This window comes from Acomys russatus, chromosome 5 (genome assembly GCF_903995435.1).
Source record: "Acomys russatus chromosome 5, mAcoRus1.1, whole genome shotgun sequence".
Taxonomy (NCBI): domain Eukaryota; kingdom Metazoa; phylum Chordata; class Mammalia; order Rodentia; family Muridae; genus Acomys; species Acomys russatus.
The window spans coordinates 41,314,597-41,338,877 of record NC_067141.1 but is presented as its reverse complement, the minus strand read 5'-3'; the positions used below and the strand labels follow the sequence as shown (position 1 = coordinate 41,338,877).

Genomic DNA, 24,281 nt, shown 5'->3' with positions numbered 1-24,281 from the left:
TGAATGGTCCTAAGAGTATAGACAGCTCAGAGAAGACAGTCTAAGTGTACAATGAAAGCACTGTAGAACGGTTTGATTTCGATAACTCAAGGAGTTAACACATCCAAAACCCACGCAGGGGTGGGGAGGAAAACCACACCCCACGGGGCTGGAGCCTCCTCCAGGGAGAAAAATCCTATTGGCATCCAGGAGGCAGGGAGCCAGCCCCTGGGCGCGGCCTGTAGGGGGCAGGCGATCGCCCGGGGAAGCGGGGGTAAGACGAGCCCTGAGCCCCAACAGCTCTCGCTCGGCAACCGCAGGGACCGCTCTGCGCCCGCCCGGTGCACCTTCCTCGGGCCCGTAGACTCGCGCTGCCCCGCTGCTACCATGTGTGCGGCCCGGACGCCGCAACTGGCGCTCATCTTCCGAGGGACTTTCGTCCACTCCACCTGGACCTGCCCCATGGAGGTGCTTCGCGATCACCTCCTCGGCGTGAGCGACAGCGGCAAAGTGAGTGGGCGCGGGGTCCCGCGCACCGCGGACAGGTGGAGGGGACCCTGGCGAGGCACTGCGCGTTCGGGGTTGTCTCCTGCAGAGCGAGCACTGTGGCTCCGGAGTTGAACTTGAGCGTTTGGCTCCTTAGGGAAGGCATACAGCCTGGTCTCTAGGGTTGTAGCCTAGCTAGAGCTGACTGACACCCCAGAAGCGGGGAGATGTAGCCTACTGACACCATACTGTAGGCACCCCTGGAAAATGTGGTTGAATTTTTTGCTACAGAGCTGACTGGGTTGGGGTGGGGCATTATTTGATTAGTGTTGTTTACTGAATTCATCAGGTAGAATAATGCCTTAATGCTACAGGCTACACAAGTTTAATGCTGGAAGGGATATAACTGGAAAATCGCTCTCTCTCCCTTCTCTCTCTCTCTCTCTCTCTCTCTCTCTCTCTCTCTCTCTCTCTCTCTCTCTCTCTCTCTCTTTCTCTCTCTCTCCCCCGCCCCCCCCCACAGAGACACACAAATACACGCGCGCACACACACACAGCCATTTGCATCAAAACAAGCTGTTTCATTTTAAGGTTCAAAATACCTCTATGATTATAGATTTTATACCCTCCCCCCGAATTAGATTTCCACAAGTGTCATTTGATATCTGATGCTTACTTCTTTGTCCATACAGATGGTTACTACTTACATTAGCAACAGCCTGGCCGGTCATTTCATTTTGGGCAAGAATGGAATTTTTAATTCTTTCTCAAAGTATACCAGATGGTGGTCTGCCAAGTTGAAGACACTGTTATTGTGTACAGGTACCACTGAGTAACTGACACTGTGGAATTATGGCATATTTGGGAATAACCAAACCTCCTGATATTCTTAAAGATTTAAGAAAAACATGTGTGTGTGTGTGTGTGTACATGTACACACATATGCCAAGTAGCATGTGTGGTCAGAGAGCAGAACCTGTGAGGGTTGAATTTCTCCTTTCTCCATGTGAATTCCAGGGACTGAACTCAGTTCCTCAGGCTTTGTGGCAAGCACCTTTACTTGCAAAGCCACCACACAGGCTTCCAAAACCTTGTTTTCTTGTGGTACTTGATTTTTATTTTTTTACATTGGAATGCATGATGTTATGTTTCCAAGGTGATGAAAGTCTCAGAGCTCATCTTAAGAAGAAACTCCAATAAGCCTGGGGACCTGTACATCCACTCCACCCACTTGTGGGTATAACCCTCCACTTTGGTGAACTCCGACTTGGTATAAGTCCCAACAAACCAAGACACTCAGAGACTCGTGACAGAGAGGAGATGCTGGTTTGGCCACAGAAGCTTTCCAGTTCATAGTTTTCCTTTAGGAAATAATCTCCTATTCCCTCAATTCCAATAGATAGGGAAACTGATGCGACAGTATGTTTGGGGACATGATGGAAATAAGTAAGAAACGGAAGTAAGCTATCAGAAAAATCGATCTTTCTTTGAGTTTGTACAGAAGAGGTGGCATGAACATGTAATTAGTGGCTGAGTCAGAGCCCCTGTGCCTCTTGAGTGCTGAGACTCTCAGTTTGCAGAGTGTGCCATTCCCACAGGAAACAAAATTAACTAGGAATTGGCCACAGAGGTGAGCCCGTCGCCCCACCCCACAGTGGCTTGTTAACTATTGTTCTCTTCATGGGTACCAGACAGTAAGTTACTCCTTCCCTGGGCCTAAAGGGAGAAGATGTTGTATTTCAGTATTTGATTTCTCCCATGTTGAAGTAGGGAATGCCTCGCATTTAGGATTGCTAAGATAAACTGCTTATTTACACACTTATTATTTAAACATTTGAAGGTACATGAAAACTACTATGTCCTTGAAGTGAACAAGTTAGTATTTGGGATCATTCGTTGCCTCTGATTTTTACTGAGCTCTTGAAAGCTAGTGTCAGGACATAGCGTGGGCTGGACTGGGGCTATCTAGAAGCAGTTGTGAAAATCCTGGCTCCCACGCAGCATCCTCAGAAAACCCAAAAGTATAAGCCTGGGCTGGGCATCTCTGGAGACTCAGCTGAGGCAGTGCGTAAATCATGTTCTGAAAGGTCCTGGTGGATCCCTTGTGGGAAATGTCTAAACCCCATCTCACTCAGACCTAGAGTGAGGCTGCATCTCAGGGAAGGGACAGTATTCCCTGTCTTTTTTCTAGATCTAACCACCTTATTTCTGTCACTTGATTTAGGATTAAAGAATGGCAATGACTCTACTTCTAATTCATTCAAGTACAGCACATTTTAAAAAATGAGTTAACAGCAACAACAACAAAGCAAAACAAAACAAAAAGCCCTCTGTAGCCAACATTTTGGTATTACTTAGAATTCAGAGTTAATTTTTCCATTCAAGCAGCATGCAGCCTTTTTTAAAATAAAGACTCCAAAATGTATAACATTTCAAATGTTTCATTAATCTTGAAACAAAGTGTGCTCAAATATTCCTGTAACCTAGTTCTTCCCCCATATAACAGGGTCAAGATGACCCTAAAGAATCGTCAGGCTTGGAACTCGCAGTGCACACTTAGACAGACATTAGAAACTGGAGATGGAGCTCTGGGTGTTAGAAGCAAAATCTGTGTAAGAATGAAGCCCTGGGTAGGAGTGGTCACTTGTTACTGCTTTGAGATTATGAACAGAGACCCTGAGCCTGTCCAAGCCTCAGCTTCCTCCTTTGTAGAGTCAGAGTTAAAGCAGACACAGATTGAACTAAGGTGTAAAAATGTCTGCACTTAGATACTGTCAGGATTCTGGCCCCCTCCTTTCCTCTACCCCTAGTAAACCCTGAGCCTCTTGCTCATCACAGCACTTTTGTGTCTTTCCACGTGGTGTCACCTGTGCAGCTAAGTGGTGGAGAAGGAAGCTGAGGCCCTGGGCAAACCTTGTGGGAAGAGGCACAGTTGCTGGGCCTTGGCTGTGTGGTTTTTGTTGTTGTTGATTATTTGCTTTTGTTTTGTTTTGTTTTGTGGTTGTGTCAGCCACTCATGCATCATGACACAATGCTGTACCTGGGAAAGATCTCAGGGTTCTGTGCTGCTAGGCCACTAGAATGATATTGCCAGATTTCTGAATCTTCACAGTGTTGTTCCCACTACAATGAAGAAGCTGGTTAGAGAAACTAATAGATGTAATAGTATAGTCTGCTTTTGAAACATGGACCAAAGACCATATTCTATCCCCCTAGGGACAGTCCTCGGATTTAAAGCTTACACTTCAGGGATTAAATGCTTGGCTGCTCTTCTAGAAGTCTCAGATTTGAGACCTCTAGACACTCACATGGCTGGTCATAACCATCTGTATCATCAAGTTCTAGGGGACCAGATGTTGCCCTCTTCTGGCATTCAAGGGTACCTACACCAATTGCGTGCACACACACACACACACACACACACACACACACACACACACACACACACACACATACACACACCATTTTAGCCAAGAAACTAAACTTGTGATAATAAAAGTGTAATGAATCTCGAATCAAAAACTGGGCTCATCTCTGAAGATAAACAAATGCATGAAGTATGAAAATGGCCTTAGTGGGGCCTGTAATCCAGTAAGGGATTAACCAGATCTTCTGTGTCCTGTCAGACTTGAACTGGTTTGAGTATATCTTCAGTTGAACACACCATGCCATTTAAATAATGATCCACGGGGTAAATAGACATATGTAGGAAGGCTGGATTTGGAGAAGATAAATAATGTTTTATATGGAGGAAATAGCCCATGAAAATGTCCTAGGGTTAGAAAGGATGAAAAGCAAAGGTAATTGGAAACCAAAAGTTGAGGAGAAGATTGCCACAATATATGACAGCGCAGGACGATGGAGGCCATGTAGAGTCGACAAGGCTTCTTCAAGATAAAGAATGCACAGAGACAGGGGTGTGCATAGGCCAGGAGGGGACAGAGATCACTAGAGTGGCTTAGCTGAAGCAGAAGCTTTCATGAACTCCTAACACTGCCTTCGTCACCTACTCTTATATGAATCTGGTCAAGTCAATGTTTTAATTTCTAGGTTCTCTTCTATATAAAGTAATCCCAATTGTTACCTCATAACATGGTGGGAAATATTCAATTATTTTGTAAGTGTAAATAAGGTAGAATAATGCCTGACCAGTTGTCCAGGGCCAATATACACCAGCAGTCACTGTCATCCATGGAGAAGCATGAGCACGGACAGAATTGCAGCTATTAAGATCAAGCCAGCTGGTTTGGATGATGGCTTGGGCACATAGTGTTAGTTCTAACTTCTGGAGACCAAAGCAGTGTCTATAAATGCATGTAGGTAGCACATACCTGTTTTCCAAGAATATGCAGATATGTGTATATAAAACAGGAAGTGGCATCTACCCAGTGATAGAAAAGTCTTTGTGAGGGAAGCAATTGTTGAGCTGGACCTCAAAGAAAAGATAGGACTTGAACATGCAGAGAAAGACTCAGTCGCTCTGGCAAAGGGTTCTTCGGTTCCCCACATTGGCAGGACGAGGAAGTCTTTCGTCATCTGACACTGCTTTGTCATCTTGCCTTGCTAGAGTTCTCAGCCTGATTTACAAATCTCTGCCTCTGAGTCATCCATTCCTCCTGCTTGGGAGGGTGAAAGTTCACCTTCCTGCCAAGCTCACAAACTCAAAATATTGTCCTAGCCCTGAAAAGAGAAATTGGACCCAACCACCCCTCAGGAAACTTCTGGAGTAGGGACATGGATTTCATAAAATGATGTATTCATAACCAAGTGTTACAGGATTATCCTGTGATTTCCTCTAGTCTTAAAATCTGATTTCCCCCTCCAAAATATTCATGGCAGGGATTGGAAGGATGATTAGTGGGTAAGAGTGTTTGCGCAAGTTCAAACCCCCAGCACCCACATAGAAATGTGGCATGGCGGCATACACCTGTAACCTCAACATTGGGAAGGAGGTGGAGACAGCCTGATCCTGGAACCTAGACTAACCCCAAGAGTGAGCTTCCAGCTCAGAGAGAGGCCGTGTCTCAAGCAGTACAATGGAAAGTGATCAAGGAAGACACAAGCCCTTCTAGCCTCTCTTTGTGCACATGCTCCCACACACTTGCATGCAGCACACACACATACATACACACACACGTGTACTCACACATTCATGCATACCACATACCATACACTATGCACATGCACACACACACACAAATGTTTGGTTGCTTATTCAAGAGCCATGGCTTCTTTTTAATTAATATATCCCGAATGTGATCAGTCTCTAATGTGCTTGCTTGGCTTGTGGATACACCATGGTAGTAGCCAGCCATAGAAAGTCTGTTACCGTGGAAGGGGCATTTGTGTGTGTGTGTGTGTGTGTGTGTGTGTGTGTGTGTGTGTGTGTGTGTGTGGTTTCATTGTCTCAGTGACAAAATTAAAACAATGGATTCTAGAGAGAGCTCAAGGATCATTTTATTAAACATTGAGAGAATTAGACTAGCCAAGCTGTAAGTCTCAGCAGCAGCTGGGAGAAGAAGAGAGAATGGTGCCTTTTGAATTAGGGTCCAGGACAGCTGGCAGACCCAGCAATGGCAATCTGCAAGCAACTGCACTCAAGTAGGGGTGACAGTCTCCAGACAAAGAGTGAGAACATCTTATGTGTCAGGGCATGTGTGCTTAGGATTTGGGCTTGTGTTAAGATAGACAGAAGGAGAAAGGAGGAAGTTATGCCTTTTGAGTCTGAACCCAGAAATTGGCAGGCTTAACAGTGATCTATAAGCAATGGCATCGAGTGAGGGACTCTTGAATGAGGAAGGATGTTATCTCACCAACTAGTCCTCACTTTTCTTTTGTAGGTCATCGGGGTGGTTTCCCATGCAGGTAATTACCAGGCTCAGTTTGGTTAATCTCTTAAGGGAGAAGACAGTCAAGAGTAATGTCCGACTACATGGGGCCAGTTTTGAATGTCAGATCTCTACCCAGAGAGGCATTTCAGGGCTCGCTGGTTGTCCTTAGGGTTAGAGGTAGGTCATTCAGTAACTAATGTCTTAACTGCCTAGGAGCAGCCTCTCCACCGGTTTAGAGTGACAGGCAAAAGAGGGGAGCTGTTAAAGGTTAAATTGAGGATGGAGTCTAAAGAAATCCCACTTCTAGAACATTCACATCTCTAGTATTTAGAATGCCAGTCACAACTGAATGCTGTTACAGGTTAGTAAAGGGAGGCAAGAGTAATTCTGCTAAGGATGCTATTTCATTATTTTTAAAGGATCACTAGCTGCTTTCCCCCACAGTCTTCTGACTGGTTCCAATTAACCAGGCACTCACACCCCGTCATGCCCAACCACATTTTCTGGGGATGTTCTCATTTCTGCTTCTGTACTTCCAACCCTCCCTTGTCTCTTGAGTAAAACACTATTGGAGCATCTTGGCTTTCTCCCTGTTCTAGTGTTTTCTCCATACGACTGACTGCTATTCCCTTGGATTATGGGTAGTTCTTCTGCAGCCGCCCATGGCTTACTGTGGACAGTAAGGTCCAAATGTCTTAGGAGGAATTCTCAGCGTGGCGTTCTTTCTAATAGTCTTTCTAATGTCAGCTCTCTGTCAAATGGAATAGGATGGTTATGACTCACTCTCACCACGATGCAGACACAAGCTAAGGAATGATCAGATAAATTTCCCATGGTTCCCTAGCACACCAAGCCCTTTTATATCTCCATGTTTTGTGTGCCAATCTCTCAGTCTACATCCCATTTTCCATTCCGCCTGTGTCAAGTTGAAATCCTATGCTTTTAAAGCTCGGCTTTGGTTTCTCCAAAGCTTCTCTGGCCACCATTTCCCAATTAGATAAAATAGTCTTCCTCAGACCATGCAATTTTTATATACTTTGAATAAGTGTTTTCTTTGTAATTAAGAGACGACTTCTAAAGCCAGACCATAAATTCAACTCCCAGCTCTTTCCTTTACCCAAAACAAATGTTCTTATGTGTCTAAGCCTCCACAGCTAAGGGTTAATGTTTTGAAGTTTAATGTCAACTGTGAGATGCTAAGAGGGTAGACACTTGATTTGAGGATGAGGTTTGGAAGGTGGCGTCTTTGATATATATGACTCAGATTAGATAAGGTCCTTAGAGTTCAGTTCCTATTCTAAAACTGATGTCCTTATAAGTGAGAGACCAGAACACACACACACACACACACACACACACACACACACACACACACACACACACACACACACACCCTGTCTCTCTTTGGGGTTCTCTGCACTACCTCAGGACTATGCCAATCCTTTTTTTTTTTTTTTAAATAACTACCCAGCAGCAGAAATGGACTGAGATCGAAGGTGTGCCAGCTCCAAGCTCTTTGTTTCCCTTCTGCTTGTGCTCAAGCCATTGCTTAAGGTTCAACTAAACAGCATCATAAATCTTAGTGTTTTTAAAAATTACTTCTTCCTCCATTGATGTCCTTTGTCATCTGTTTTTGTTATAGAAAACACATACACATTTGCTGTAGCTGATTTGTGTACATTCTCATTCAAACTGTAAATGTCTCTTCATGTTGATCTTGTAAAAAGCAGAAAATATTCAGTGCTTTCTGGGAAACACAGGCTATTTCAAATAGTATAGGTATTCAGTAAATATTTATTCAGTGTTCTAAAAAATTGCACCAACCGCTATACAATTTCTCTTGTTCGCGTGCCTTTGTAAGAACAACATCGGATGTAATTTAGTATGGTCTCAGGAGTGATTTTTATTGAACAAATATAAATGTTCAGAAGCTATGATGATGATTAAATCCATTCTGCTTTGGAAATTATGTTATTTTTTTAAGGGGTTTTTGTTTTATGGCAAAACACAAGAATTGGAAATTACTTTTCTTGATTCCACCACCTATAATATATCCTACTTTTAACAATTTATTCTACAGATAATGTGTGCCTGCTGTATGCTACATGCTTGGTGTACCAAAAAACAAAACAAACAAACAAACAAACAAAAAAGCCAAAACCCCAAAACCTAAAACAAAAAAAACCTAGATTCTAATGCCTCAGAAGCAACACATTTCAACTTTAGTGCAATATAGATTTTCCATTAAAACTCAGGCAGAAGCCTTACCCTTTTCATTAATGAAAGTTAGACTTCAAACTTAATGACATCATTGGGTATAATGGCAAGTAACATAAAGCTCAGAGGGGTGTGACTTTCCTAGTGGGATACAAAATAAACTTGGGATTTGAATCTAAAATCTGTTTCCTCTTCAGCATTCCTATCTCTCTGGATCTGATTAAAAGATAACCCCTCCCAGTAGGACTGCAGGATGGCTCAGTACTTAAAGCACGTGATTCACAAGCCTGGTGACATGGGCTCTGGGTCCCAGAATTGAGTAAAGCAAGAAAAAGTAGGACAAGTGTCTGTAATCCCACTAAGTCCCTACCAGGAGATTGGATATTGGCCTTGGGAGTCTACTGGAAGCAGCAGAAAAACAAGAGGCCCTCTATCAAATAAGGCTGAAGGCAAGGATACATTGGGTCATCTTTTGACCTCTACAACCCTCCCTGTATCATGGCATATGTACACATACTCACTCATAAACACGAACACACATGCACACACATGCACGCGCGCATGCGCGCGCACACGTACACACACACACACACACACACACACACACACACACACACACACACACACACGGCCCTGAGTATATTTAAGCCACTGAAACATTAACTTTCTCTTTCTGTCCTTTATTCACATACCTTTAATTCCATACAGAGAGATCCATCCTTTATTCTGCAGTGGTGTCTAAGATCTCTGTTGTGTCATTCCCCTCTTGGTTCGTTCTCCTTGGAACTGTGATACCTCTTTCTTGGTCTTTTCCTTCCATATTGTTTCCTTTGGTTGTCTATCAGTTCCCAGAACCCAACAGATCTAAGCAACACCTGGCTATATCCAAAAGTCCACAGCCTTCTCCAAACCATGAATGTAGAATTAGTAGCCTTAGACTAATCTACCCATGACAGTCTCTATTGAAAGTCTCCAAGAAGATACACCTCTAGGCATGTCCTTCAAGGGGTTTCCAGAGAGGTTTAACTGAGTACAGAAGACAAATCCAAGGGCTGGGTTTGGTGGCATGTGCCTTTAATCCCAGCACTGGCGAGCCAGAAGCAATTGGATTGCTGTGAGTTTGAGGCCAGCCTGGTCTACAAAGTGAGTCTAGGACAGCAAAAGCTACACAGAGAAACCCTATCTCAAACAACTAACAAACAAACAAACAAACAAACAAACATGGGCATGCCCTGGGTTGGAGTCCTGGGCTGAATAAAAGAAAGCTGAGCCAAGAAGCATTTTCACCTCTCTCTGCTGCTTGACTGTGGGTACCGTGTGACAGCTACCCGTTATGACTTTCCATCAACACGGAGGACACTCTCTGTCCTACTTTCATTTTCACTGCTATGATAAAATAGCCCCCAAAACAAGCAATTTAGGGAAGAAAGGAGTTGTTTATCTCACAATTCCAAGTTATAGTCCATCACTGTGGAACCATCAGAGCAGGAACTTGAAGCAGCCAATCACCCATGATCCCACTACTCAGCTCATTTCCCCGCCTCTTACAGAGTCCCAGACCCAAGCATGGGAAATGATGCTGCCTACAGTGGACTGGGTCTTCTCATACTAACTAACTGTGTAGTCCAGACAACCTCCCACAGTCATGTCCACAGGCTGATGAAAGTCCTGATGGTCCTTCATGGAGAATCTTCTCAGTTGATTCTAGATTGTGTTACGATGGCAAATTAAAACTAACCATCAAATCCTCAAACATGTCCTTCAGTTCCTTTTACCAGGTTTGTCATAGCAACAACTGAAGTAATTAAACTACTAATTGCATTGTGTAATTGATTAAGAAAGAGACGCATGTGTGTGTGTGTGTATGTGTGTGTTTATATGTTTTATAAAAAGTTAATAAGAGATTTTTTTGTTTTTTTGTTTTTTGTTTTGTTGTTGTTGTTTTTCGAGACAGAATTTGTCTGTGTAGCCTTGACTGTCCTGCACTCTCTTTGTAGACCAGGCTGGCCTCGAACTCACAGAGACCTGCTTGCCTCTGCCTCCCAAGTGCTGGGTTTAAAGGCGTGTGCTGCCACCACCACCACTGCCCAGCCTAACAGAATTTTTAAATAGATGAATTCAGCTAGATTCAAAGTGAGTCAAAAGGCAGATACAGCTTCTTCTTGCTTTTAAAACCTATTCGTCTCTATTTCTCCTCTGTCTGCTACTCCTGGCCCACCATTGTTCCATTGTTACCATGTGTATTTTTCCACGAACTTGATCACCAACTCTTCAAAGAGTGACATAAAATGACTATAGTTTCTAGGTTAGTGTTGAACCCCATGTGAAGCCACTTAACTCATTCAGTGTCCCAGTCCAGCCATTATTCAGTATTTTGGTTTTGATATATGCCATAATTAGCTTCAGCTGTCAACTGACAAACCTAGAGTCACTGGGAAGAAAGCACTTCAACGGAAGAACTGCTCAGATCAGATTGGCTAGTGGACATGCCCAAGAAGCATTTTCTTGATTGCTGGTTGATGGGGGAGGGCGCAGCCCACTGTAGACAGTGCCATTCCTGTGCAAGTAGGCCTGGACTATCTAGCAAAGGTAGTTAAGACAAGGGAAGCAAACCAGTGAGCAGGGTTCCTTCATGATCTCTGCTTCTGGTTCCTGCCCTCGATGGTGGACTGTGACCTGTAAGCCAAATAAGCCCTTTCTTCTCCTACTTGCTTTTTACCACAGCAACATACAGCAAACTTGAACAACTTACTAGAAGTGTACCAATCCTTCTACTTTTTAAACATTTCCCAAAGTTTATGAAAATAAATTTGAGTTCCTACCCAATTGCAATTATTGGAGAATGAATGTCACTTGATTTGGAACCTTGCTTCCTTTTCTTCCTGGGGAATTTTATAATTTAAGTATTCATTCATTCAAAACCAGGAAGTGACAGAATCTCTATGTTTAGGGCATTGCTTTTGTTTTAGGGCTGCAGCTCTGAACTGGGAGGAGCTGCTGCTGCCAGGGAGCTTTTCTTCACCTTTGAACAAAGGTTTTCCAGCCACTCGGTTCTTAAGTGAGAACAGCCCCTTCCTTCCGAGCCCACGATAGTTACTGCTGCCCTTTTCCTCATGGTCACACCCATTCTGTGGCCACTCCATATCCTCCTACATGGTCATGTGATCTTCCTGTTTAGCTTCCCTTCTAGAAAGCAGAACGGTATTTCATCTTTTCCTGGTTCACTTAAGACACTAAAAACAAAAATACAAGGTAAATTCTCATTTGATGATTGACCACAATGGTAATCTTTATATTTAAGATAAAATTTAAGAAACTGATCAATTAAGATATTAGTAACACGTCTCTTATCTTGGATAATTGTGTATTAAGTTACATGGTTGGAAAGTAACAAATTCCATGCACACATCAGCCTCAAGCATTTCACAGTAGCTTTTGTTTTATGACACTGAGTAACAAACTCATGGGTACAAACCAGACTGGTGACGGTAGTGATGGCGCTAGCAGCAATAATACATGAATGTTCCTGAACACACATGATGTTCTGGTATTCTGGGCTAGTCACTAATGTTTTCCATGTGTATCTCAGGAGTCCCCATGGCCACTATCTGGGGAGGAAATGATGTCTTTCTTCTTCTATTAAAAAACAAAAAAAAAGGACATAAGCTTAGAATACTGACCTTACTTTTGTGATAACTATTCAGTGTTTTCTTTGGTTTGATATGGCCAAGTAATAGAAGGACATATGCTTCCTATACTTAATTCCAAATACAGATCCATTTCTTCTGATATACTTTCTAAGGTTGAGCAACATGTGTAAACACCTTTCAGAAGAACTGCTTTCTGTGTGGTTTTGACCTTATGTCCCGCCTTCCGAAGACCTTTCTCTCCCCTTTCTTCTTTGGAAATATTCTTTAGTTGCTTTAATCACATTCACTTACTAATATGAGATGATAAATTATATTATTCTTAACTTTTAATTAATTTGCTTTTCAAAACTTTTTTGACTGTTGAAGTTGAGGTCTCTGCTTGTGAAGAGTTCCTTTACTCTTCAGAAATTGTTCCTCATGCATCATGACCAGAGCCTCTTTCTCCATCAACACCTCCCATGCCATCTTCTCTGTCTCTCACTGGAATCACCATAGAACCTGCACCTGTGGCCACACTGCCCTTTCTGTTTTCTATCCATTACTAGATTTTAAAAATATTTTGATAAACGTTCATCATCCAGCTCCATACTAAAGCCCTAAATACATAAAACTCAGTTTTTTTTTTTTTACCAAGGTGGTTCTAATTTAAAATGAGTTCCTCAAGGCTTATGTATAATAAAATAAATATTTTAAGACCCCAATTTTTCTAACAATTTCTATGGAAAGAAGTGTATCATTTGGCCATATACCCATGCCACCCACAACAATATATTTTACACTCAAAAAAATTCTGGAAAAATATTAAAGCAAAACCAAAATAACACTTTATTTTGTAATGTAGGACTGAAAAGTCAGTCATATCGTGAGTAATTTTAACCCTTTGTGTTGTTAGTTTATTGAACTGCTGAGCTTTTACTTTAAACTTTGTGTTTTTTTAAATTGTGGTAAAATATATGCACAGTTTAAAGACTATGATTCAGTTTCTCTCCTTACATTAAAAACCTTAGACATTTATCACCACCATCACCAGTGTTTAGTTCTGGAATTGCCTATCCCCAAAACTAACCAAACTAACTTCCCTCATTCCACTAGAGTCACTCACCTGCTTCCTTGGATACGCTGGGTTTTGTTAACAAATGAACACTATAATGAATAACTTTTTGTGTAGGGATTTTTTTTTTCCACTTAGCCCAGTTTCAAGTGTGTCATGGCGTGTTCCGAAACCTATTCCTTTTTATAGATCAATACCATTTCATTGGTTATATCACATTTTAAAAGAATCTGTTCTTCAGCTGAAGGACATTTGGTATGTTTACACCCTTTGGTTATTGTCAACATTGTCTCTATGAACATTTTATGGACAATTTCTGAAAACCAATATGCTTTAGAAAACACTATTTTATGGCTCCCAATTGCCTCATCATGGGGTACATCTGACCTCTCTTCTTTCCCAGCTTCCCATATCTTCTGTCTTTGTCCATACTCTTTTACCTTCCACCTGCTATGAGACTGTACCTTTGAGGGCTCAACTTGAGTTGAGCCTAATTATATACACCTATTATCCCAGCATTCAGAAGATGGAGGTGGGAGGTCCAGGAGGAATTCAAAGCCAGCCTCAAGCTCAACTACATAGTAGGTTAGAGACTAACTAGCCTGGGCTACATGGGACCCTATCTCAAACTAACCAAAACAAAATCTGCTCATTTAAGTGTTATTTCCTTAATGAGACCATTGCTGATAGCATTCCTGACCTTCAGGTCACAGCAGGGCTGGCCCCTGGCTTCTTTGAGTCCACTCCCTACCCCCCAATCCCTTTCTGCTTACAACTTTTTTTTTCTCTGCCTTCTTTGAGTTCAGGAATATCCCCCATAGCCTAACCTTGAATATAGGTCCTTTCTTGTCTTTAACACTTTAATGTAGGCAGTACCCAAATCAGGTAGACATTTAGATGAGTATGTGTTGAGTAAACTATGGTTAGATTTTTTTTCACCATGGATTATAACTTGAATGGAAAAGTTGACTTTAGACACAAGTCAAGCATACAGTGGCGAAAACTATCTTCCAAATGATTAGAATGAGAACCCTGGGCTTTTACAATCTAGATACTCAATAACAGTGTCTTTTGGCAAAGGAGAGCTTTCGCTAGTCTCATGTCCTGGTACATAGTTAAGATCCTTGGTTAAAGCAGGTTTTAATTAGACCCTGAAACATCACAGTTCTCAACGCCTTTTACTTGAAAGGCAAAAAGTAAATCACAAAGGCCTGCTTACTCCTTTAGTTCTGTATTGTGGTGGAGGCTTTCATTCTTCATGAAAGGGCAATTAACTTGGAGTGCTGCTTGCAAACTCCAGTTGCTTAACAATTTATGGCCCTGGAACATGGTACACCCTCTACAAATAAGAGCTCTTATTAGCCATCTCCCGTTCTTCACAGTATTTGACAGTGCTTTCGAAAGAAAACAACAACAACAACAAAAACTGGCATCCAATGGGTGCTTTGGAATAGAAGAATGGATAGAATGGAGTGCGATTCTGAGTATAGAGTAGTTAAAGAATAGTTACTAGTCTTGGCTGGACTGTGACCAGTGTGCTTAACCCTAGGAAGTAGCATCATTAGCGCCTTCTACACAGCAAGGCAGATATTTCTGTCTTGTACTATTTAACCCAGCAATTGTTTTCTTTCTGCATGTGGGGAGCAGGTGCACGTGGAGAGTGGTTGCTTCAGAGCCTGAACCACTTTTTTTTCTAATGGAAGTTATTTTGGGTGCCCAGCTCAGTAGATCCATTTATACTTTATGTCCCTGCAGAGCCTGCGGAGCCGTCATACTCTGAGTTCTTGAGAGCTGACAGTAGACGACGAAAAGCCAGGATGCCAAGATGATAGGAGAAAATGATAAGCAAAAAGGGCAGGGGCTGGAGAGATGGCTCAGTTGTTAAGAACACTGCCTGCTCTTCCAAAGGACCCGGGTTCAATTCCCAGCACTCACATGGCAGCTCACAACTGTCTGTAACTCCAAGATCTGACACCCCTACACCAAGGCTCATAAATTAAAAATTAAATAAATAATTTTTTAAAAAAAGGAAGCAGCACTCCCCCCCCCTTTTAACTCAGCATAGTGGTTTGAATAAGAATGGCCCCCATAGACTCATGTATTTGAATGCTTAATCACCAGGGATTGGCACTGTTTGAGAAGGATCAGGAGGTGTGGCCTTGTTGGAAGAGGTATATCACTGGGGGTGAGCTTTGAGTTCCAGATGCCCATGCCAGGCCCAGGCTCGTTCTCTCTGCCCACGGATCAGAATGTCGCTCTCAGTTACCAGTTACCGTTCAGTGGCTGCCTGCATGTCTCCATGCTCCCTGCCATGCTCCAAAACTGTAAGCCAGCCGCGGATTAAATGCTTTCTTTTTTAAGAGTTGTAGTGGCCATGGTGTCTCTTCACAGCACTAGGACTCTGACTCACCACAATCAAATGCATGTGAATTGGCATATAGTATCTACCAGGTGGGAGATGCTGACTGCTGTGTAGATTTGAGTCCAGAAGACTCAGCCTTTGAGGAGGTGTTTCAAGAAGATACATTTAAGCTTGATTGAAGGTTATGTAGGTATTAATTAGAAAGAGAGAGAGAGAGAGAGAGAGAGAGAGAGAGAGAGAGAGAGAGAGAGAGAGAGAGAGAGATTGGAAAGGCCCATAGCGAAGACCTAGTGGGAAGAGGAACCAGGAACTTTTAGTAAAATATAAAGAAAGAAAGTCTAGAAATGGGGCCAGAGAGATAAGGTGAGCCTCTCTGTCTCAATGCTTATCAGGGGACCTTTACACAAATATTTGTGTGGTGCTGTTTTGGGGTTACAGTACCCACCTCCCTGCCCTGGAGACTTCAGTCTGATAATGTTTTATGGACCTTTTCATTTCAAGTGACACACATGTATGTGCTCAAATCACGGATTACGAGATCCCCTGACACAGACCTACACTCATACCCATCCATAACTTCTGTTTCTCTGGATCTGACACCACCTTCTGGCTTTCATATGCTGCATGCATATGGTTCATGTGCATAAACACAGTCAAACACTGATAAACATACAATTAAAAGTATTATTTTTTCCTCAGAAGTAGAATTTGGTACCCCTGTGTCACTGGAATGCTAGAAACACTCAGCCTCTTTGTTTCAAACAATAGTATGCCAGTAGTAAAGTTTTATTCACCTCTGAAGGTCAAACAGGCATGCTTTTCTGTAAAATTGAAATTGTTTTATTTTTTATTTTTATTTTTTTCAGATTTTTTTTATTAATTTATTCTTGTTACATCTCAATGGTTATCCCATCCCTTGTATCCTCCCATTCCTCCCCCCCCAATTTTCCCATTATTCCCCTCCCCTATGACTGTTCCTGAGTGGGATTACCTCCCCCTGTATATGCTCATAGGGTATCAAGTCTCTTCTTGGTAACCTGCTGTCCTTCCTCTGAGTGCCACCAGGTCTCCCTCTCCAGGGGACATGGTCAAATGTGAGGCACCAGAGTACATGAGAAAGTCATATCACACTCTCCACTCAACTGTGGAGAATATTCTGGCCGTTGGCTAGATCTGGGAAGGGGTTTAAAGTTTACCTCCTGTATTGTCCTTGGCTGGTGCCTTAGTTTGAGCGGGACCCCCGAGCCCAAATCTGCCTATCATATTGTTCTACTTGTAGATTTCTAGGACCCTCTGGATCCTTTTATTTTGCTATTCTCCCATGTGTCTCTCATTTAGAGTCCCAATAGGATGCCCTCCCCTCTGTACTGAGATTGTTTTAAAAATAAAATAAACAAATAAAACCAAGTAAAATGATAGAATTAGATGTTTCCATTATTTAGAGTTGCAGAGCTGGTGCTGTGGTTCAATAACAGAGGACTTGCCTAGTGTGTGCCAAGCCCTATTTTCAGCCCTTAGCTCTGAGAACAAACAGTTCATCAAAACAAAACCACCCTTCCTAGCCTCTCCCCACCTCCCTCCTGAGTGCTGACTGCACTTGGAAAATGATTTAATCCAGATGAGCAAAACAACACACCAATGACTCATATTAAGAAGGAAATCACAACCTTTGGCTGCATGAATGGAGGCTTCTACACTCACTCTAATCCCCATCTGTCCAAACAGTCAAGTGGGAAGAAGGAACACAGGATCTGTGCTAGATTTATGGAGATTGAGAATAAGGAAAACTATCTCGCAACCCAGACCAGATTTAGGAGCTTCAAAAGTGGCATGTGGCTAGGGAGGGAAAGAGTGAGTGAGTGAGTGAGTGAGTGAGTGAGTAAGAGAGGGAGGGAGAGAGAGAGAGAGAGAACACAAGAGGGAGGAAAGAGGGAAGGGAAGGAGTGGGGAGAGAGAGAGAGGAAGAGAGAGAGAGAGAGAGAGAGAGAGAGAGAGAGAGAGAGAGAGAGAGAGAGAGAGAGAGAGAGAGAGAGAACAAGAGAGGTGGGGAAATAATGCAACAAGCCAGGCAAAACAAACTCTGTACCAACTTAGTTTTTTTTTTTTTTTTTTCATAACTTTGAACTTCCTGTATTTTGGTCAATGCCCCCTGTTGATTTCCCCAGTCTGTGCAGATCTGTCTGTGAGACCTGGGATTTGAAGGCCTTAATGAATGGGACAGACTACTCTAATCCTGTAGAGACTTTTACTTCAGTTTCATTGTACTTTTATACACGAATGTGACAATGAAAGCAATGATCCAAGGAAGATCGTTTGAGTTTAGGAAAAAATGGAAAAGCATGTAAATGAGCGCCAGCAAACACATTAAAAGAGCAGCCCTTACCCAGAACTTTCTCTGGACAGACAATTTAATCACAACAGCCTGGCACGTACTAGAGATTATATCTGGGAAGGCATGAAAGCAAGGCAGAAGGCCAAATCCAGATTCCGGGTATACTGAGGACAGCACACAGTAGCTTTCACAGGCTGGGCTTTTATAGCTATGCTCCAAACATCCAACACGAATAAACATGTCTTATAAATTAAATGCAAATGTTTCTTGCAGTAGGCATGAAATCACATCCCAGAACAATCCAGGGAAAAGATGCACCTGAGGTAAAGGGCCCTCTGTCTTTTTTCCTAGAGCCTCTCTCACAGCTCCCCTGAGGCTTTGTCCACCGTGCATCATTCCTTTGACCATGTTCCGACAGTCCTCAGTGTTCTTTCTCGCCTTTCTCTCTACTCACTCATCTCCCAGAAACACACACTGTCCTTTCTTAGAGCTCTCACAACTCAGCCCATGATGCCAATCTCATGCTTACAAATGTGCCACCATGTATCAGTCTCAATTTCAGATGTTCATGAGAATTTCATTTCCTCAGCCAGAAAAACAAACCCTCAAGATGATTTCTTGTACATTTGCCTGAACTTTTAGCAATTTGATGGGCATATGACACAAGTAATACTTGATTCTTTGATTTGCTGCCTTTCTGGGCATAGCAAAAACTCCTTCAAGAACATGTTAGTCACTGGGTAGTGGTGGCGCATGCCTTTAATGCCAGCACTCAGGAGGCAGAGGCAGACAGATCTCCATGAGTTCAAGGCCAGCCTGGTCTACAAAGGAAGTCCAGGACAGCCAGGGCTACACAGAGAAACCCTGTCTCGACAAACCAACCAACCAACCAACCAACCAACAAAACAAACAAATAAAAGAACATGTTAGTCATCTTTGTGTCCAGTCTTGCTATTTCTGCTCCCAGGCTCTAGATGCAATGATTTGATTGTCAGGCACTCTGTCATACACAAGGTGTAGCCTTTTCAATGGTCAGCCTGGAAGACAATGTTTGCCTGTGTCTGTTGATTGTTGTCCTTTTATTAGCTGTGTAGCTGAATCATCTTTCTGTAACCTTATCCTGGCATGTATGTGATAACACTCCAGAGACTGTTGAAAGGGCCGGAGAGATGATGCCTCATGTGATGCTTTTCCAGAGGACTTGGGTTCAGGTCACAGTACCTACACCAGGTACTTGCTACCACCTGTAAATCCATAGTTAAGGGATTCGATGCACTATCTGGCTTCTGAGGGCACTTGCGATGTGTGCAGCACCCCTCTTCCCTTTTCCCTCTCCCCGCCCACCCCCCCACCCACACCCACACCCCCCCACCCCCACCCACACACAGAAAAAGCAGTTGGTTCACTTCTTAGCCTTTTGGCTAAGATCAAGGGAAGAAAAAGCAGTTGAAAAACAAGCAAAGCTTAACATTTAATGAAACGCAACATTTTTTTTTAGACAATTTATGAAAAAGAAAGATGCAGTCTTATAAAAACAGTTTCTTTTTCTGGGTGTTGCGACTGCCGTGGTCTATAGATACTGAGAGTATGCGTTGAGTACATCCTGCTCTACAGCTGCGGCGTGTAACCAGGGCCTTAGAACGTGCTCTTCAAACATCTGTGGAACGGGTTAGAAATGATTACTACTAGTAATGGGAAATCATTGTATGACCCTGTGTCTCCCCTGAACTTGTTCTGTAGCCTGTGGTGGTACTGGAAGGTGGTGGAAGCTTTAGAAATTGGGGTCTAGTGGTGGGGGGCGGAATCAGAACATGGCCTTGAAAAGGATATTGGGACCGCAGTCTTTTCTTCCCTTTCTCTTTGACTCTTGGCCACTATGAGGCCAGCAGGGCTTCTCTACCACACACCAATTCCCACAAAGTACTGCATAGCTATAGGCCCGCATATGCAGGAACTGAGCCAGGGACCCAAAATAAACCTTTCTTCCTTATAAACTGATTGTTTTAGGTGTTTTGTTACAGTGATGGAAAGCTGGCCAATACAGTTATCATATGGCAGACAGAGGTGATCCACTAAGAACAGAGCAGATGCCTGGGAATCCAGAGTAGAGAAAGCTAGACCTGACAGGGTTACTTTGATCTAACTACACAGATGAGGTGACTTCTGAATTAGGGCTTGCAACACGACCAAAGTTTAGTAGGCTGGAAATGGCATCCTAAGGCAGAGAGAGCACCAGCAAAGAGCTGAAGCGATGGCGGTCTACACCTGGAAGGACGAGTGGCCAGATGGCAAAACGGAAGGGAAGGCCAGGGCTTGTGAAAGCCTGCAAATGCGGCTGAGCCTTGTTACTCTTCTGTGGCCTTCATTCATGCCAGTTCTTGGCCTCTTTTTTAATTCATTAGTAGTTTAGGTGAGAACATTTATAATGTTCATGCATCAATCTTCTAACAGTTTTGAGTCTCTAAGCATTCTTTGCCTCGCATTCTAGTGTTCTTCCCATAGTGTCCAACTTTGTGGGGATAGTTTGAAATCTATATTCCAGAATTCCTTTAATGTGTAGGCTTGCTGGTCTCAAAATTTTATTTGGTATTTATTTAATTAGTTTTGCTCAGGCAAGGTCTTGGCTAGAAACTCACTATCTAGCCCAAATGGCCTTGAATTCATGATCTTCCTGTCAGTGTCTCTTGAGTGCTGAAGCAACAGGCACTTGCCACTCACTTACCCCATATGTGTCTCCCTCAGCTTTTAAGCGCCAAAAATTGTCTTTATTATGCCCTTGTCCTTGAAACACAGTTCTGCTGGAGATGGAAAAATCTAAGAGGACAATTACTCTCCTCTGAGCATTTTGAAAATCATTGTCAATTGTTCTCAGACTTCTATTGTTGCTTTGAGACTATGTGTCTGTTCTGTGTCTTCCTTTGTGCTGATCACTCTGCTCAGTGGATACTCCACGCCTGTGGCCTCCTTTTGCTATTCTACATTAGTTCTGACAAACTAGGCCATTTTCTCTCCTGACATGGCCTTCCTCGATTTTCTTTTTCCTCTGTGACTTTGGTTAGATACGGATTGAGCTGGTGACTCTCTGTTCTCACTGAACCTTCTTGTTTCTTTCTGCCTCCCTTCACTCCTCTAAACTGTAAATCAGCCCCAAGTCTGAAGTGTTACTTTGCCTTTCCCCAGATGTGTTGCATCTTGCTTACAGCTCACATTCACTTCTGCACAGATGACTCCTGTCTCCAAGACCTGGCTGGGCTAGGAGCTGCAAGCTCTGTTCCGCCACACTTGCTGCCTAGCTCTGCCCCACACGCCCAAAGCCCACTTTCTTTGCCTTCTGTGGGTCTGACATTTTTGTCTTTGTTTTCGTTCAAACATCTCTTTCTTCTTTCTCTTCCTTTTCTCTATACTGTTGCATCTGACACTCAAAAGATTGACAAAGGGCTGCTCCTAAACTTCCCACTTAACCTACTTTTCAACCATTCCTTTTCATATGTGATGCTTGTTTGAAACTACCTAAGAAATGTGTCCATCTTTTGGACTCTGTCTCACAATGCTGTCATCTACAAAGTTGAGTCTTGAGAACCATGTAATCAAGCCACACACACACACACAAAACTCCTTTACAACATCTCACAATGTTAAAACTTACAAGTATGCTTACGATTTTGTGTTTAAATGTGGAAAATTGGTCCAACAGTTTAGAATACTTTCTAGTAGCCAGAATCTGGAAACAATCTAGATGTCCCTCCACTGAAGAATGGATGAAGAAACTGAGGTGCATTTACACAATGGAATGAATACTACTCAGCTATTAAAAACAAGGAAATATTGAAATTTGCAGGCAAATGGATGGAACTAGAAACGGTCATTCTGTGTGAGGTAACTCAGACCCAGAAAGACCCGCATGGTCACTTATAAGTAGATATTAGCCCAACATAGATGTCCTCTGAGAGACTCCACCCAGCAGGGGATTGGGACAGATGCTGGGACTCACTGCTGTATTCCTGGTGGAGCGCTGTGAGTGGTATGGAAAAATGGAGGGGGGGGGAGGGCCCAAAGGGTTTAGGAGCCCCACAAGGAAACCTTTAAGGCTGGTGGATCTGGACCCAGGGGTGCCTGTGTAAACTATTGCACCAAGCAAGGACAATGCATGCAGTAAACCTAGATCCCCTGTTCACATATAGCCAATAGATAGCTCATTCTCCATGGTTGTGGCAGGAGTGAAGACTGCCTCTGACATGAACTCTGATGCTCCTAATTTGATCACTTCCCTGTGGTGGGAAGGCCCAGCAGGCACACAGAGGATAAGACCTGATAGGCTGTGGTCATAAGGTGGGGTGGGGAGGAGGTCCCCTTCTGTCAGAGGCAGAGGTCAAAGGGAGGGGAGTAGGGCAGAGAGGGAAGGAGGGTGGAAACAGGAAGACAAAGTCGAGGGGATATAAAAATCAGGATGAAATCTGAATAAATTATAATAAAAAAATTTTAAAGTTTTTGTAAGAGTACTGGTTGCTTGTGTAGAGAACCAGGGTTCAATTCCCAGCACCAACATGGCAGCTCACAACTATCTGTAACTCTAGTTCCAGGGAATCCACCATTTTTTTTTTTTTTTTTTTTTTTTTTTTTTTTTTGGTCTCTGTGAGCACTGCATGTGTGTGGTAAAACATTCACACACACAAAATAACAAAATAAACACCTCTAAAATGATTTTGTATAAGACCATACTCATAGCTATCCTGAAATGCACAAAGCCTGTAGGCAATAAGTTGGTAATGGCAAGTAGAGAATAAATTCTAGGCACTTTAGGGTTACATTTCAGTCTTCCATAGCTGAAGCCTTTTAGTATTTATTTCTCGCCCGTTGAAACTGCATTGGGCCCTGGGAGTGTGACATGACTGGAAAGAAGCATTTTATATTAATGAAATGTTCCACCTAATGGAAAAGGCATATATGGATAAAATGTATGTGAAATAATGAAATTGCATATAAAAAATGACAGTTCTGAGTTATGTGATGTTGGCTATGCATGAGCTGCCCTAAGAACTTTACATGTGCAATCTCATTTCATTCTGTGTGTTCACAAGTATTGTAGTTTCTAGATAAGAAAACAGGCAAAGATGGTCTTGGGAGATGACTCAGTCAATATGAACCCTTGCTCTACAAATATGTGGTCTTGGGATCGAATTCTAACACCTAAAAAGTTAGTCATGGTTGTTTATACCTGTAACTCCAGGATTGTGGGAGGAGACAGGAAGATCCCCAGAGCTCACTAGTCAACTATCCTAGACAAAAAAAAAAAAAAAAAAAAAAAAAAAAAAAAAAAAAAGAAAAGAAAAAGAAAAAGAAAAAGAAAGAAAGAAAGAAAGAAAGTAATAGACAAACACACTACCACGATAGCCTGGCCTTGAGTGTACCAGTGTGAATGCACCCTCACACTTCCTCACACTTGTATGCATGCCTCGCATACATTGTGATACACTGAGAAATGTCTAGTGCTGTGGGAGCCTTCAGTGGGGAGTAGGTGAGAAGGAGAGTTAGATATGGCACCATTAAGTGACACTGAGTGACAGAGCAAGGTGTGAGCTTAGGCAAATTTAGGCTGGAGAGACAGGTAAGAGTCAAGCCATCTCTGGCCAATAATCCATGTTTTGGACATTTTTCTTTATCCTAAACAAAATGATAAGTCTCTGAAATTTTATGCTGGGAATAAGAGACGACTGTATTACAGATCTTTGGATGGTGCCCTGAGTGGACTGTGGGTTTGTTTTCTAGCTCAGGAGCTCTGAAAATGGATCAGCTTTAGTAGAAAACCAACCTTTAGGTGTTGGCTTTGGACACACTGACTAGGGTGCTGCATGGATGGCTTTTGCTGTGGCCAGTACCTTGCACAAACAGGGGAGGGAAGATAGATTTGGTTCATGGTTTCAGAGAGGTTAGTGTATGGTTCTTGAACAGAATGTCATGGAAGCGATGCTCTTATTTGTCTTCTTGATACATAAGAAGCAGAAAAGAGGGATATAGAAAAGGGTCAGGGAAAGACAGACAGGTCCTGTCCCCATCTCGGCCCCACATCTTACCTTTCACCATTTCTCAACAAGGACTTGGAGTTACTGTTGGCTGAACTGCGGCAACATCTCTCTAGACCCCAAACCTGTGGTGACCTTTTAAGTCCAAGTGTGATAGATGGTGCCATGCTAAATGAAACGGCACTTTAACGTGTAGGGTAATGGAGCCCAGCCCTTGTTTTGCTGGCTTTTGACAACTGGAAGATGAGCATGTGGAATATGTCTCTCTTGATGAAAGGAATTTTAGATCCTGTTTGTGAGGCCTGCTTTAATTTTTTTTTTTGTAGAAGATGTGAAGGCGATGTGAAGGCAGA

At 42.8% G+C, this 24,281-nt stretch overlaps 1 protein-coding gene across 1 annotated transcript in view; it reads left to right on the top strand.

Moving 5' to 3' along the window:
- Positions 1 to 295: 295 nt before the first annotated feature.
- The window catches only part of Gda (guanine deaminase), an 80,579-nt gene continuing 56,593 nt past the window's right edge, over positions 296 to 24,281 (top strand). The window contains exon 1 of the mRNA XM_051146242.1: positions 296 to 489. Within this exon, the coding sequence (XP_051002199.1) occupies positions 367 to 489 (123 nt within the window). The 5' untranslated portion in view covers positions 296 to 366. The remainder of the gene's footprint in view (positions 490 to 24,281) is intronic.